Source organism: Nerophis lumbriciformis, linkage group LG18, assembly GCF_033978685.3.
Source record: "Nerophis lumbriciformis linkage group LG18, RoL_Nlum_v2.1, whole genome shotgun sequence".
Classification (NCBI taxonomy): domain Eukaryota; kingdom Metazoa; phylum Chordata; class Actinopteri; order Syngnathiformes; family Syngnathidae; genus Nerophis; species Nerophis lumbriciformis.
Window position 1 is genome coordinate 32,979,199 of NC_084565.2, and position 17,366 is coordinate 32,996,564.

The 17,366-nt window shown below is 40.5% G+C and overlaps 1 protein-coding gene across 5 annotated transcripts in view; it reads left to right on the top strand.

Moving 5' to 3' along the window:
- cracd (capping protein inhibiting regulator of actin dynamics) overlaps positions 1–17,366 on the top strand; it is a 44,949-nt gene that overhangs the window by 25,102 nt on the left and 2,481 nt on the right. For 3 of the 5 annotated variants that reach the window (XM_061978153.2, XM_061978150.2, XM_061978155.2), the window contains 7 exons: positions 12,802–12,976; positions 13,305–13,440; positions 13,908–14,066; positions 14,153–14,359; positions 14,436–16,791; positions 16,910–17,094; positions 17,162–17,324. In XM_061978153.2, the coding sequence (XP_061834137.2) occupies positions 13,399–13,440; positions 13,908–14,066; positions 14,153–14,359; positions 14,436–16,791; positions 16,910–17,094; positions 17,162–17,324 (3,112 nt within the window). In that variant the 5' untranslated portion in view covers positions 12,802–12,976; positions 13,305–13,398. The remainder of the gene's footprint in view (positions 1–12,801; positions 12,977–13,304; positions 13,441–13,907; positions 14,067–14,152; positions 14,360–14,435; positions 16,792–16,909; positions 17,095–17,161; positions 17,325–17,366) is intronic. The other 2 variants (XM_061978154.2, XM_061978152.2) reach the window with 1 other exon arrangement.

The following is a 17,366-nucleotide window of genomic DNA, read 5'->3' on the forward strand; positions in this document are numbered from 1 at the left end:
TGAGGTAGAGGGGGGGCATTTCCATGGAGGCACTGGACCTTTTGACCAATCATGAAGGAGATCGCCATACTCTCTTTGTACACCACTCTGTCTCTAACCACCCAGTATCCCCCCCATGCCTCCCTTTTTCCTCGCCACAGCCTAGGTGTGCAGCGACCATGGCGACGGAGACTGAGCATGGCATGCATTTAGAACTAACCGAATCCAAAAGCCCAGGTAAAAAGGACCAAAACAACAATAAGCTCCCAAAAAAAAAAGGAGCGTGATTTTATGCGTGGACGTCTTAAAGAGACAGTGTTTGAGACTGTTTGGCAAAACTTGTATGATCACCCGAAATGCGGCTGGGATAGGCTCAAGCCCACCCCCGCAACAAGCGGTAGAAAATGGATCCATCTACCCATTTTCTACCGCTCGTCCCTCTCGGGGTCTCGGGGGTGGGCTGGAGCCTATCCCAGCTGCACGGACAAGTCGTGTTTACAGTCACTGTCTCCTTAAGAAGGGCATGGTGTGGTTTGTAGTGTTGGTGGAGATTTTTGGGTGGTGTGCTTCCTTCTTGGCTTGGTGTGTGATTGTTTTGCATACATCTTACCATTAAGTGTGTGCAATCATGCTCGCTCCTATGTGTCAAAGTCAAGGCCCAAGGGCCACATCCGGTCCGCAAATGAATGATCTACGGCCCCCGGGATGATATTTGATTAGTGTTAGAACCGGCCTAGGCATAATAATGTGTTAATTCCACGACTGTATATATCGGTATCGGTTGGTATCGGAATTGGTAATTAAGAGTTAGACAATATCGGAATATCGGCAAAAAAGCCATTATCGGACATCTCTAGTGATAAGTGTAGGCTGCACCATTTGATGTGCTTCAACATAGGAGTATTATTATGGTGTGTGTAACAGGTAAGACATATTATTAAATGTAAATGTAGTTGTTACCTTTTGGTACCTGCTGATCCGTATTTAGGATCTGCATTAATCCTGAGAAATTGTGCGCATCCGCCTTTGTAGTCTGTACCGAGGCCATAGTCGATAAGCTTCTTCTTTTTCCTCTATCTTCTTGTTATGGGACATTCATCCTCCGCTGTTGCCATTTCTAATATAAAGTAGTGTAAAGTTCTTACTTATATCTGTCAGTAAACTCGCCATGAAAGCGCTAAAACATTCCGGTGTAGTGAGTTTACATTATTCACCCGAGGAACTTTAGTTATTAGAGAGTTCCGGTCCTTATTGTTGTTTCCGCATGAGGAGATGCTGCTCCGTTATTGATTGAAGTAAAGTCTGAATGTCATTAAAACAGTTAGCTCCATCTTTTGACACTTCTTCCACTCCCGTCCTTGCACGCTACTCCGCTACAACAAAGATGACAGGGAGAAGAGGCTGTCGAAGGTGAGCCACGTAAATAAGACCGCCCACAAAACGGCGCATCCGGAAGCGACTGTCAGAAAGCGGCTTGAAGATGATCTGTAAAATATAATCTATGCAACATTTTGACCAAAGAACCAGCATCACATGTTATGTAGTGTTTTACATTTAGAAAACAAATGATAATAATATGACTCCTTCAATGCGCCCTATACTTTTATACATACTTGCCAACCTTGAGACCTCCGATTTCGGGAGGTGGGGTGTGGGGGCGTGGTCGGGGGTGTGGCGGGGCGTGGTTAAGAGGGGAGAAGTAGATTGACAGCTAAAATTCACCAAGTCAAGTATTTCATACATATATATATTTATATATATATCTACATCCTGAAAATATGCAAACAAAACTGTGTTTGGATAATTGATACTTCAAACTTGCATAAATAAAAATTAAGGAATATAACATAACTTGGCTTCTGAGAGTTTCAAAATGTAATGAATAAAATGCTAAAGTTGTTGATAAACAAGCAATTATTTTAATAATTAAATATGGTCATTTTAAATGAATTATTATGATAATTTAAAATCAATTATTTCAAATATGTTTATTTTAATGTATAATTATATGGCTGCATGTAATAAGGAGTCAGGAAAAAAATAAAAAATAAAATAAAATTAATTTTGATGTTTTTAGCAAAATATAGTAAAAATGTATTTATTTATTTTTTTAATTAATAAATATATTTATTTTTAGGTAAGATAAACATCCATCCATCCATCCATCCATCTTCTTCCGCTTATCCGAGGACGGGTCGCGGGGGCAGCAGCCTAAGCAGGGAAGCCCAGACTTCCCTCTCCCCAGCCACTTCGTCCAGCTCCTCCCGGGGGATCCCGAGGCGTTCCCAGGCCAGCCGGGAGACATAGTCTTCCCAACGTGTCCTGGGTCTTCCTCGTGGCCTCCTACCGGTTGGACATGCCCTAAACACCTCCTTAGGGAGGCGCTCGGGTGGCATCCTGACCAGATGCCCGAACCACCTCATCTGGCTCCTCTCTAAGATAAACATAATAATACAATTTATCTCTAGTCTGGATGATTTAGTTCTTGTCACCCTGTTGTCCTCCCGTCATGAAAAAAGGCTGTCCTCACTCAGGTCTGCATGGAGCTGGAGGGGGCGTGGCTTCCAGCTCCGGCTGAAAACCGGGAGATTTTCGGGAGAATATTTGTCCCGGGAGGTTTTCGGGAGAGGCGCTGAATTTCGGGAGTCTCCCGGAAAATTCGGGAGGGTTGGCAAGTATGCTTATATATGAAAACAGATTGAAAATAGACCATTAATCGGCAGTGCGCCTTATAATCCGGTGCAGCCTATGGTCCGGAAAATACGGTACTTATGTGTATATATTACAAATTAAGATGCATTAAAAATGAAAACAACATATGTTGTCTTGCATTGGCATTGTGAATGATAGGCGAAATTTGCCAAAAAAATGGCAGGCATAGCTCGGTTGGTAGAGTGGCCGTGCTAGCAACTTGAGGGTTCCAGGTTCGATCCCCGCTTCCGCCGTCCTAGTCACTGCTGTTGTGTCCTTGGGCAAGACACTTTACCCACCTGCTCCCAGTGCCACCCACACTGGTTTAAATGTAACTTAGATATTGGGTTTCACTATGTAAAAGCGCTTTGAGTCACTAGAGAAAAGCGCTATATAAATATAATTCCACTTTTAATCCATTTCCCCAGTGAAGCAGCCAGTTAGTGTCACACTGGAGCAGTGCCAAGGGAGCAATCAAGGATGCGGATGAGAGGCAAAATGAATTTGCATTCTGAGCCTGGATTACTTGACTGTTTTTTTTTTGCTGACTGTCCATCAGTGAGCATAGTCTCTGCACATGTGAAAGCCTCCTGCTGCCCCGCGGCCTGTTCAGCCTTCACCTGATTCACCGATCAGATGGCCGGCGTGAGAAACCAGCAGGAGGCTCCAGGGCTCAGGCCGCTAAGTGCTCGCCGTGAGGGGCTGCAGCCCGCCGCTGCCGGAGAGTGTTTCCACGTCCTGTCTCGTTTTACGCATGAGCGTGTGAGCAGGCCCTCGGCGCTGCATCACGGGCATTGTATCAAAAGGAGAGACCCTGAACCAGAGAGATGGAGCATGCTGCATGGGAACCCGGCTGGCACTCGAGTGTCACTCGCACGCAACAGTGAGAGTAGAGCTGGCGGTGCCCATCAATATCAGTCGCAACATGGCGGAAACACACGGGGTTCATACGTAAATATGTCATATCAATATCAAAATATAATACAAAAAATATATAATATATAAATTATAATATAATACATATAGGTGTATGTATTATATATCACATATATTAATATGTGATCTAATATATAATAATATAATATTACATAAAATACAATACCAAAAACAACAGCGACAATTGTGTGGGTTTCAATATTGTAAATATAAAATAACATGAATATATGATCATATTTTTTCTGATATACTAACGGTAAAATGTATTTTTGGATTTGTTGATAAAACATTGCGCCACATGTACGAAAACTCTTAATTGGCAGACCAAGGATAGCTGAGTGGTTAAGGCAGCTAAGTCCCAATCAAAGGATACTAGGTTCACATCCAAGTCATGGTCGAGCAGTGACTAGGAAAGCTCCAGCTAGGGGAGTTATTGTTTTATATCATAGTTTACTAGGACAGGTTATGTCATTGGGGCCCGAAAACTCTTAAGTGGGGGACCAAGGATAGCTGAGTGGTTAAGGCAGCTAGGTCTCACTCAAAGGGGATTTGTTTCAAATCCACGTCATGTCGTGCAGTGACTAGGAGAGTTCCAACTGGAGGAATTACTGTTGTATATCATTGTTTACTAGGACAGGTTATGTCATTGGGGCCCGAAAACTCTAAATTGGCAGACCAAGGATAGCCGAGTGGTTATAGCAATCAAAGGATACTAGGTTCAAATCCAAGTCATGGTCGAGCAGTGACTAGGAAAGCTCCAGCTGGGGGAGTTACTGTTTTATATCATAATTTTCTGAGACAGCTTCTCAAATAAATATGTCATCGGAGCCCGAAATCTTGCCTCAAGAAGACCAAGAATAGCTGAATGGTTAAACAGCTAGCGCCCAATCAAAGGGTCCTGGGTTCAATCCCAGTCAGGTCGATCGGCTTGCCAAGCCAAAGAATGCAGGAGTGGGGACGCAGGACAATGTGGGGGTGTTTCACCTCCCCAACACAGAGTAAAGATAAGTGGTAGTGGGTTCATTAACTTATAGTTAAAAAGGTAAGTATGGGTAATAATAATAAATAGTCTATAGTCCAAAAAATCAAGGGTAACCTCGGGGGTTAGCTCCTCCTGTGTTCCGAGGCTAAAGTTGGTAAGTGTACCATCGTAATTCCTAGGCTGGGATGGGTGGGAATAGGAACATGAATAATTAATCACTGTGAGTGTTGACCAATTAGCTCTTCTGGGTCTGACAGATAATTAAAGTAATCAATTGGAAAATTAAATGAAAAATTGAGTAATTGGAAAGGTATTAATTAACGATAATGAACAAATTTAATTAAAAAAAAAATGTATGTTGATTTTATTTATGTTTTTAATTACATAAAGAACAAATTTAATTAAAAATAAAATGTATGTTGATTTTATTTATGTATTTAATTACATAAAGAACAAATTTAATAAAAAATGTTTTATGTTGATTTTTTTTTTTTTTTCAATTAACCAATCAGTGTTCATTAATTAACCAACCAACTCCTCAATTTTTTGGTTTCATTTTCCAATTATTACTTTATTGCTAATTGTCTGTCAGACCCAGAAGAGCTAATTGGTCAACGCTCCCTATGATTAATTATTCATGTTCCTATTCCCACCCATCCCAGCCTAGGAATTACGATGGTACACTTACCAACTTTAGCCTCGGAACACAGGAGGAGCTAACCCCCGAGGTTACCCTTGACTTTTTGGACTATAGATTATTTATTATTATTACCCATACTTACCTTTTTAACTATAAGTTGATTAACCCACTACCACTTAACTTTACTCTGTGTGGGGGAGGTGAAACACCCCCACATTGTCCAGCGTCCCCACTCCTGCATTCTTTGGCTTGGCAAGCCGATCGACCTGACTGGAATTGAACCCAGGACCCTTTGATTTGGGCACTAGCTGTTTAACCATTCAGCTATTCTTGGTGTTCTTGAGGTAAGATTTCGGGCTCCAATGACATATTTATTTGAGAAGCTGTCTGAGAAGATTATGATATAAAACAGTAACTCCCCCAGCTGGAGCTTTCCTAGTCACTGCTCGACCATGACTTGGATTTGAACCTTGTACCCTTTGATTGGGAGATAGATGCTATAACCACTCGGCTATCCTTTGTCTGCCAATTCACAGTTTTTGGGCTCCAATGACATAACCTGTCCTAGTAAACTAGGATGTAAAACAGTAACTCTTCCAGTTGGATCTTTCCTAGTCACTGCATGGCATGACTTGGATTTGAAACCAATCCCCTTTGAGTGAGAGCTAGCTGCCTTAACCACTCAGCTATCATTGGTCTGCTGGAGCCAAGATTTCGGGCCCCAATTACATATTTAATTGAGAAACTGTCTCAGCAAACTATGATACAAAAAAGTAACTCTTCCAGCCGGAGTTTATCCAGTCCTTTTTGATTGGAAGCCAGCTGCTTTAACCACTCAGCTATCCTTGGTTGGCTGAATACCAGATTTTCGTGCCCCAATGACATATTTAAATGAGAACCTGTCTCAGTTAACTACAAATGGACGTGTAAAAAAACACTGACTCTTTTGGCTGGAGCCTTGTAACCTGACCGGGATTCGTACCCAGTACCCCTTGGTTCACAGTGTTAACCACTCTGCTACATATATATACTGTACATACTGTATATGTATGTATACATATACAAAAATTAACATTTATACTGTATATCTAAGGGCTATCAAGTGATTAATTTGTTTTAATCAGATCAATCACACTCTAGATCTGTGATTAATCCTGATTAATCACAGAAAAATGTTCTAGAATTTTTTTATTTATTATATATATATATATATATATATATATATATATATATATATATATATATATATATATATATATATATATATATATATATATATATATATTCGTTGATTGTAAAGTTCAGGGGTTCGTAAATCAAGGTGTCCATTGTACGGAGTTCGGTCGTAACACTTGCGAGATATAACGACAAAGTCGCTGAGTTGGCAACACTCATCCCTCCTGCTACGTCCTCTTATTCTCTGGCGGACTAAGCTGTGTTAAGAGTAAACAGGTCAATAAATGAATGAACCTGTCCTTATCTAATGTTTTTTTTTAATGCTTGAGTCAGTTATTTTCAAAAACATAATTGAACACTGTATATATTTTGTAAGAATCAATAGTAAAATAAGCCCATCCGAAACATGTAGATTTAGCACCGATGCTAACACTACATCAGAGAAGTTGTTCCACGTTAAAAGTACGGCACGTTGTTGCTTTAGAGTAGTGCTTCTCAGCTATTTTCTGTTACGAAGAATTTGATGCTCCCGCCGTGACTCTATGCTCTTGGAAAAGAAACTTTGCGGTTCCCAGCAATGCACCAAAATGCGAGGAGGTCCGCCACATCGTTTCAAGTGAAACTCCACACCCGTTGCTACAAATAGCTCTGAAAGCGATACGGGTCCCGGGCCCTCCTTGTCAGATCAATGCCCGGCGGCACAGACGTGGAGAGCAGGGGTGTCCAAACTTTTTCCACTGAAGGACACACACTGAGAAATTAAACCACGCGTGGGCTATTTTGATATTTTTCATTTTCAAAACCAATACAATATATAGACTTTTTTTTCAGTTTTAGGGCTCCTTTTAAGTGAGGTCCTGGAGACCCAGTCATAAAAAAGTAAAAAATTAAGTCATATATTATTTTAATCTGTTTTTAATTATTCAATACTTAAATCTCCAGAGCAACTTTCCGTCAATATGAAGCTGAAAAATATGCATTTTTAATGTTGCTTTCATTTTTAAAGAAACCCCTGTTTTTTATGGAAAAAACAAAAAACATGCAATAGTCGTTCCCCCCAACCCCCCCAAAAAATATTAATTATAGTGGAATATTGAACGTGAAGTAATTGGTTCCTTAAACAGGTCAGTTTTTCATAACACCATACATTTTAATTCAATGTTATTTTTTGGAGCAATGTTAGTTTAAAAAAAAAAAATCCCGCTAAAATTCCTTATAAAATTTTTAAAAATATGTCATAATTTTTTCAAGTCTCACTTAAGTCTCTAGATCAGCTTCAGATCTGTGTGTCGATTATAGGTTTATATAATTTTTTTATGGTTTTTTTAAATTTGTTATTTCTTTGATTTATGTCCTTTTCGGCGAAGAAAGTTCTTTGTATGGTAAACACACGAAATACGCAATATTTACCCTTAAAAATTCTGAATATTGTATCATGTTTGATTTGAAATAATTGGAGCTTTGAATAGGTCAATAACACTTTTATTCATTGTTATTTTTTGACCAATGATAGTTTAAAAAAAAATCCCACAAAGATTCCTGAGGATCCAAAAGGGCCCTAATTATAAAAGTGTTAAAAATGTCATACATTTTTTAAGTCTCACTTAAGTCTCTAAATCAGCTTCAGATCTGTCTGTCGATTATAGGTTTATATTCTTTTTTTATGTTTTCTTTATTTGTTATTTGTTTGTTTTATGTCCTTTTCGGCAAAGAAAGTTTTTTGTATGGAAAACACACAAAATATGCAATATTTACCCCAAAAAATTTAGAATATTTTATCATGTTTGATTTGAGGTGGCGACTTGTCCAGGGTGTACCCCGCCTTCCGCCCGATTGTGGCTGAGATAGGCTCCAGCGCCCCCCGCGACCCCAAAGGGAATAAGCGGTAGAAAATGGATGGATGGATGGATTTGAAGTTATTGGAGCCTTGAATAGGTCAATAACACTTTTATTCATTGTTATTCTTTGACCAATGATAGTTTAAAAAAATCCCACTGAAATTCCTGAGGATCCAAAAGGGCCCTACTTATAAAAGTTTTAAAAATACGTCATGCATTTTTTTAAGTCTCACTTAAGTCTCTAGATCAGCTTCAGATATGTCTGTCGATTATAGGTTTTTATTATTTTTTTATGGTTTTTTTTAACTTGTTTGTTTTATGTCTTTTTCGGCGAAGAAAATGTTGGTTCTTTATCTGGAAAACACACAAAATATGCAATATTTCCCCCCAAAATGTAAAATATTTGATCATATTTGATGTGAAGTAATTGGAGCCTTGATTAGGTCAATAATTCACAACACTTGTATTCGTTATTTTTTGACCAATGATAGTTTAAAAAAAAAATCCCACAAAAATTCCTAGCGATCCAAAAAAGTGTTAAAAAAATGTCGTACATTTTCTAAGTCCCACTTAAGGCTCTAGATTAACTTCAGATCTGTCTGTCGATTATAGGTTTTTATCATTTTTTAATGTTTTTTTCCAAATTATTATTTGTTTGTTTTATGTCCTTTTCGGCAAATTAAATGTTGGTTCTTTATCTGGAAAACACATAAAATATGCAATATTTTCCCCCAAAAATTTAGAATATTTTAATATATTTGATGTGAAATAATTGGAGCCTTGAATAGGTCAGTAATTCACAACACTTTTATTCATTGTTATTTTTTGACCAATGATAGTTTAAAAAAAAATCCCACTAAAATTTCTAAGGATCCAAAAAAGTGTTAAAAATATGTCGTACATTTTTTAAGTCCCACTTAAGTCTCGAGATCAGCTTCAGATCTGTCTGTCGATTATAGGTTTTTATTATTTTTTTATCTTTTTTATTTTTATTATTTGTTTGTTTTATATCCTTTTCGGCAAATAAAATGTTGGTTCTTTATCTGGAAAACACACACAATATGCAATATTTTCCCCCAAAAATGTAGAATATTTTAACATATTTGATGTGAAATAATTGGAGCCTTGAATAGGTCAGTAATTCACAACACTTTTATTCATTGTTATTTTTTGACCAATGATAGTTTAAAAAAGAAATCCCACTAAAATTCCTAAGGATCCAAAAAAGTGTTTAAAATATGTCGTACATTTTTAAGTCCCACTTAAGTCTCGAGATCAGCTTCAGATCTGTCTGTCGATTATAGGTTTTTATTACTTTTTTAAGTTTTTTTTTTATTATTTGTTTGTTTTCTATCCTTTTCGGCGAATTAAATGTCGGTTCTTTACCTGGAAAACACATAAAATATGCAATATTTTCCCCAAAAAATGTAGAATATTTTAACATATTTGATGTGAAATAATTGGAGCCTTGAATAGGTCAGTAATTCACAACACGTTTATTCATTGTTATTTTTTGACCAATGAATTTTAGTGGGATTTTTTTAAAACCCCACTAAAATTCCTAAGGATCCAAAAAAAGTGTTAAAAATATGTCGTACATTTTTTAAGTCTCACTTAAGTCTCTAGATCAGCTTCAGATCTGTCTGTCGATTATAGGTTTTTATTACTTTTTTAATGTTTTTTATTTTTATTATTTGTTTGTTTTATATCCTTTTCGGCGAATTAAATGTTGGTTCTTTATCTGGAAAACACACAAAATATGCAATATTTTCCCCAAAAAATGTAGAATATTTTAACATATTTGATGTGAAATAATTGGAGCATTGAATAGGTCAGTAATTCACAACACTTTTATTCATTGTTATTTTTTGACCAATGATAGTTTTAAAAAAAATCCTACTAAAATTCCTAGAGATCCAAAAGGGCCTTACTCATAAAAGGGGTAAAAATATGTCATCATTTTCTGAAGTCTCAATGCAATATTTTCCCCCAAAAATTTAGAATATTTGATCATATTTGAGCCTTGAATAGGTCAATATTTACAACACTTTTATTCATTGTTATTTTTTGACCAATGATAGTTTGAAAAAAAAAAAATCCCACAAAAATTCCTAGGGATCCAAAAAAAAAGTGTTAAAAATATGTCATATTTTTTCAAGTCTCACTTAAGGCTCTAGATCAAGTTCAGGTCTTTCCGTCGATCATGAGTTTTTTATGTTTTGTTTTATTTTCTTTTTGTCAAATAAAACGTTTTTTATTTTTTATTTGGCAAACACACAAAATATGCATTATTTTCATTTTATCCAAAAAAAGTGTTAAAAATATGTCGTACATTTTTTAAGTCCCACTGAAGTCTCTAGATCAGCTTCAGATCTGTCTGTCGATTATAGGTTTTTATTACTTTTTTATGTTTTTATTATTTGTTTATTTTATATCCTTTTCGGCGAATTAAATGTTGGTTCTTTATGTGGAAAACACACAAAATATGCAATATTTTCCCCCAAAAATGTAGAATATTTTAACATATTTGATGTGAAATAATTGGAGCCTTGAATAGGTCAGTAATTCACAACACTTTTATTCATTGTTATTTTTTGACCAATGATAGTTTAAAAAAAAATCCTACTAAAATTTCTAGAGATCCAAAAGGGCCTTACTCATAAAAGTGTTAAAAATATGTCATAATTTTCTGAAGTCTCAATGCAATATTTTCCCCAAAAAATGCAGAATATTTGATCATATTTGAGCCTTGAATAGGTCAATATTTACAACACTTTTATTCATTGTTATTTTTTGACCAATGATAGTTTGAAAAAAAAAATCCCACAAAAATTCCTAGGGATCCAAAAAAAAGTGTTAAAAATATGTCTTTTTTTTTTTTTTAAGTCCCACTTAAGGCTCTAGATCAACTTCAGGTCTTTCCGTCGATCATGAGTTTTTTATGTTTTGTTTTATTCCCTTTTTGTCAAATAAAACGTTTTTTATTTTTTATTTGGCAAACACACAAAATATGCATTATTTTCATTTTATCCAAAAAAGTGTTAAAAATATGTCGTACATTTTTTAAGTCCCACTTAAGTCTCTAGATCAGCTTCAGATCTGTCTGTCGATTATAGGTTTTTATTACTTTATGTTTTTATTATTTGTTTATTTTATATCCTTTTCGGCGAATTAAATGTTGGTTCTTTATCTGGAAAACACACAAAATATGCAATATTTTCCCCAAAGAATGTAGAATATTTTAACATATTTGATGTGAAATAATTGGAGCCTTGAATAGGTCAGTAATTCACAACACTTTTATTCATTATTTTTTGACCAATGATAGTTTAAAAAAAATCCTACTAAAATTCCTAGGGATCCAAAAAAGTGTTAAAAATATGTCATATATTTTTTTAAGTCTCACTTAAGGCTCTAGATCAACTTCAGGTCTTTCCGTCGATCATGAGTTTTTTATGTTTTGTTTTATTCCCTTTTTGTCAAATAAAACGTTTTTTTTTTATTTGGCAAACACACAAAATATGCATTATTTTCCACCAAACTTGGGAATATTTCATGATATTTGATGTGAAGTAAGTAGAGCCTTAAAAAGGTCAATGATTCATAACAACATAATTCATTCATATTTTTGGAGAAATGAAAGCCTTAAAGACAAAAGACAGCCTGAATGGCATCTTTGTGTTGTTACAGTTAACAGAGCAACTTTTTCTTGTTAAATTCCACCTGTTTGCTGTTTTATTCCACTTTTGAATGTTTTTTCTTTATAACTACGCTGAAGTGAACAGTAGCCTCTGAGGACAGATCAAAGAAGTCCACAACTAATATAGACACAAGGGCACTATAAAACAAATTCACATGGCCCAATCAATGGTGCACAGTTTTTATTAGTTTTATTTTTATTAGTAATTTCAGAGTGTGCCGTGGGCCGTTACAAAATTAGCTACTGGCCGCAAATGGCCGCGGGGCCACACTTTGGACATCCCTGGTGTAGATTGTAGAGTGCCGTCGTATAGAGCCTCGACCCCTTCCGAAAAAACATACAGCACAATTTCACTATCCAGCGGAAGCCGGTCAAAAAGTTTGTATTGACTTCACCCAAAGGCAGAGAAAAATGGCAATCACTTCCTTATAGCAGGAACATAATCAAAAGCGGCCATAAAGATATGACTTTTTTTTACTTGTTGAGTGTCAATGTTTTATAGCTTGAGAAAAGATCATTAACATTGACATCATGATGTGTTACAGTAAGGCCACAGTTTTTGAAGAGCCAGATCAGAATGGAATCTAGCTTATCATGATGGCCTCCTTTCCCCGCTTTGTTTCCTAACCTGCTGTGGCCGAAGGCGCCGTTTCTATATTTCAATGCATGAGGTTTGTCTTTTCCCTCCCTACTTCCTGTGCATCCTCTCACTCTATCTGCTTTCTTTGCATTTCATCCCATCCACGGCAGTCAACGCGGCTCCAAAGGCCACCGTCCTGCTCATTACTCAGCCGGTGATATAAAGACTGGTTAAACAATTGCTGCCGAGCGGCGGTTATCACGCGTCTCTCTTTGCCAGCAGAGAAGAGGAGGCGGCAGGGAAAATTCCAGCCCTTCCGACGTCTATTTGGGAAGAAGAAGAAGCGCGAGGCCAAGGGGGGCTTCGATGGAGCGCAGCTAAAGGCCAGTTTTTCCACGGGGGAAGTGTGCAATGGAGTCGTATCTGATGAGGAGGAGCTCAATCAAAGTCTAAGGTGCGTTACTTCCACCTCTTATCCCACATTTGATAGCAGCACACTGTGTTTGCACATTTCACTTTGAATCTCATATTCCAGAATGACAGAATGCTTGATAGTCCTCTTTGGCTCGGCATCGAACTTTCCTGAAAAACGTGTAAACTCAGTACGCCTCATAAACAAGCTGCAGTTGTGCAATATCCCCGCAGAGGCGTGAGGCCTTCCGCTGACAGCTAATAAAAGACGAGAGATGTTTGACGTCTTGAAACAAATGAGTCCGGGGCGACACTCCATGAACAATGAAAGGTTATGCGGCACAACTGAACAGGCTGCCATTCCTCCGCAGGGAACTGAATCCCATTGGATCGCGAGCCCTCTCGCACGACAGCATCTTCATCCCGGAGGAGTCCGTGCAGGAGGACGGCCCGGATCACGTCACCATGTCCCAGGAGAACGTCTCGGATAAAGTAAAAAATCTGCAGGTCAGGCATCAACGCACCCCTGAGCTCCATTGCTTTCCTCCGTTGTCCTCAAGCATTGACACGTCGGAGACTTATTTACTCACTGGCGTACTGAAGGTCGTCCATAGAAATATTACGTTTGTCAACAGGGCTCCGTGTTGGCTTCTTCCTGTTTCTATTCTTGGAACCAATAGAAGGAGAGAAGGCACAAGACATTACAACAACGTTGAGAACTTGTTGAATTAGGTCTTGACGTTGAGCAACTCAAACATAACGTTGAACCACATGCTTTTTGACAAGGTTTTATCAATATCGGGTTCTGATGTTGATTTGACCATTGAATTTTGGTAATTTCCCAACCAATATTCTAGTAGTATGCAGTGAAAAAGCAGCATTATGTGGCAGAATTGTAGTCCCGCCTGAAATAATGCAACGCTTCGTTCATCTTTAGTCCATACTCAACATTTTACCTTGTTGTCATCGCTTAGAAGCAGATTGCGCAGACTATAAAATTTGGCCAGAAGCCCCCCTCTCTGAGAAGAAGTGAAGGGGATGAAGGAAGTTCAGATGAGGAGGAGGAGGTACCTCGCAGCCCTCTGAGGGTGATGGCACAAGTAGAGACTGAACCGGCCAAACAAGAGCCAATGGTAGGTAATTTTCATTTTACTGATCACACTTCATTTGAGTGAATTTTGAGGTGAATGTAGTTATTTTCTCTGGCTTCAAAATGCAGGTAACTCCTCAAGCAAGACAACACGGTACCCCAGTCAAGTCCCCCAGGTCCAAAAGAGTTCTCCCGCCCAGTGGCACCATAGAGTCCGTCAACCTTGACGCTGTTCCACATTCTGTTCCTCTCCTGGACAACACTGCGGCCAAGCATAGGCTGTCTGTCAAACCCAAGAATCAGAGGGTTTCACGCAAGCACAGACGCTTTACACAAGTAAGAAGGATATTTTCTTATGCCGTGTATTTACTCGTAGTGGTAAACCTTTCTAATGACACCTCCACATCTACAGGATCTCCAAGAAGTGTCCATTCCTGGCTTGGTAGAGGAGGAACTGGAAGCAGCAGGTGTCTCCGCAGATCATCAACGCAGATCTTCTGTGGAAGAATCCACCGAAACCCTGAAGAAACACAAAGTGATGGATGAAGAAAGACTGCAAGCGAAGAGGAGGGAGCTGGAGGACGAAGAGAGGAGAAAGAGAGCAGAGCAGCTGAGGCTCGAGGAGGAAAGGCGTCGAAAACAACAGCAGCATGAGGAGGAAGAACTGAGGAGGCTTCAGGAGGAAGCTCAGAGGAGGAGAGAGGAAGAGGAGAGAAGGATGAGAAAGGAAGAAGAGCGCAGGCAGCGAGAGGAGGAAGAACTGAGGAGGCTTCAGGAAGAGTCTCAGAGGAGGAGAGAGGAAGAGGAGAGAAGGATGAGAAAGGAAGAAGAGCGCAGGCACCGAGAAGAGGAAGAACTGAGGAGGCTTCAGGAGGAGTCTCAGAGGAGGAGAGAGGAAGAGGAGAGAAGGATGAGAAAGGAAGAAGAGCGCAGGCAGCGAGAGGAGGAGGAAGTGAGGAGACTGCAGGAGGAGAAAATATGGAAGGAGGAAGAGGAGAGGAAGAGGCGGCAGGAAGAGGAGGAGGCGAGAAGGCAGAAAGAGATGGATACTGAGCGGGTTCGTTTGGAGAAGCTGAGGGAGGAAAAAGAAAAGATGAAGAAAAAGAAAGAGGCTGAGAAGAAACGGTTACAGGAGATTGAAGAAAAACAAAAAGAGGAGCAGAAGAGGATGGCAGAGGAAGACTTGGATGGGTTCTCCGATCCTCAGGAGAAGAAGAGGAGAGCCGAGGAGCTTCGCTGGAGAGAGATGGAGGAGCGACAGAGGCCTTTCTCTTTCCAGGTTTCCTCTGGAGAAAAAGAAATCCTCTTCCAAAAGGTCAACTTAACGCCTGTCACTTCAGCCGCCAGCGCCCATGTTGGCACTGGAGGTGGTCTAAACCAAGGCACTAAGTCCTCTATTGCACTAGGCTCGCCCATCCGGCAAAGCTCTCCATATGTACCCCACACCGCTATTCTGGTGACGGGGGCGCAGCTATGCGGGACGGCTGTCAATCTGGACCAGATCAAGGACACCGCCTGCAAATCTCTACTGGGTCTCGGCGAGGACAGAAAGGCCCAAGGAACACCACCACCCACCAAAAGCAAGATGTCACCGGAACGCAAGTCAGGCAAGACGAAATCCCTCACCGAGTCCACATTGTTTACCGACCTGTCAGGGGCTGGCGTCTTGGCGGAGTGGGCAACCATCAGATCCAAAATATTCAAGGGTGTGGAGGAGAGCAAGTGCGACGAGTACCTGGAACCCAGCAGGAACCAACATGAAGTCAGCCACGAGGATGAGCATGAGTTCGCCCACTCACACCTGAGAAAAACCATGTCTGCCAGCGCCAAGTTCTCCATTACCCCAGCAAAGAAGAAGTTTGGAGATTCCAACAGGAGCTCTGAGTGTTTCAGTGCAGATGATAAAGTCACAGGAGAGGAACCGATGTCGTCTGACGCGTCTGCTTCAGCCTCTCCGGCCACAAGCCGTAAACCTCAGAACAGGATGAGTAAGACTGTACGCATCTCAGAAAGAGGGTCTGAAGAATGTGTGTTTGCCAAAGACCTCCCCTCCTTCCTTGTTCCCAGTCCAGGCGCAAAACCTGAGGGTCTGGAATCCAGGAGTAGGGATAGTAGTGTGTCTGCAGAGTCTGAAAGCAGACTGGAGGACGATGGGCAGATTCTGGACAGCGAGGACAAGCCTTCACCGTTTGGCATAAAGCTAAGGAGGACTAACTACTCGCTTCGATTCCACAGCGAACAGTCCATGGAGAAAAGGAAGAAGCGCTACAGTGCAGGAGACAGTTTTGATGGCGTCCCTTCACCTCTGACCCCCATGGAGCCGGACTCTGACGCCTCCCCTGTCTTCTCTGACAAGGCTAGTCCAGCCTCGCCTCAGACAGAAGGCGGTTTGGGGAAATACTCGCTTGCATCAGCCTCCCCTGTCATGCCTCGGGCCGGGTCGGGAAAGTCCCCCTGCCCGACGCCACACTGTGAAGACGACGGTGTGCCCTCCAAGCAGTCGCTCTACCGGAGACTCCCTACGTCGCCAAAACCTACCGACGGAGTTCCGACGCCTCCTCCGTCGCCGTTACCTAAAGTGGCTCTCAGCGCCACTGTGGTGCAATCGGCCAACCAGAATCAGACGTCAGCGGTGGCCCAGTTGCAGCGGAGCGGCCAAAGCCAGATGCAAGGAGAGGAGGAGCCAAAGGAGAAGAGATCCTTCTTTCCTTCCATCAACATTCCTTGGAGGGAAAAGACGGACAGGAAAACAGAACTCATCAAGAGAGGTCAGAATCACTTTGTCAAAATGTAGGGACCAAACATTTTACAGTAGGGTCCATCCTAAAGGTGCATTGTCACCAGTCACAAAGTCTTAACTGTCACTGTGTCTTTGTGGTCCTGCAGACAAGCCATCACTACAGAGCAGGCATTCGCTTGATAGCGCCAAACTGCAGGAGAAGGAGGCGGGTCCCTTGTGGATCACTCTGGCGTTGCAGAAGCAGAAGGGCTTCAGGGAGCAGCAGCATAACCGTGACGAGCGCCGCAGCCAACGGGAAGCCAAGTTGGCTGAAAAACAATCCAGAGAGAGCGTGAGTCGGTCTCCGAAAGAATCCTGTCGTCCTCCACCAGTCGTCATTCTTCTTACATTGTGGGCAGGTGGTCTTGTCGAGCCCCACGGACAGCAAAGGAAGCGGTAGCGGCAGTCCAGGTTCTAAAGCGCAGACGCCGGAGGAGTCCAAGAGACCCGACAGCCTCCTGGGACGATTTGAGCGCCGGGAACAGCTGAAAAAAGCCAACACTCTGCCCAGCTCGGTCACTGGTAGGCTAAATGTCAGCTGTGTCTTAATTTTCTGCGTGTGAC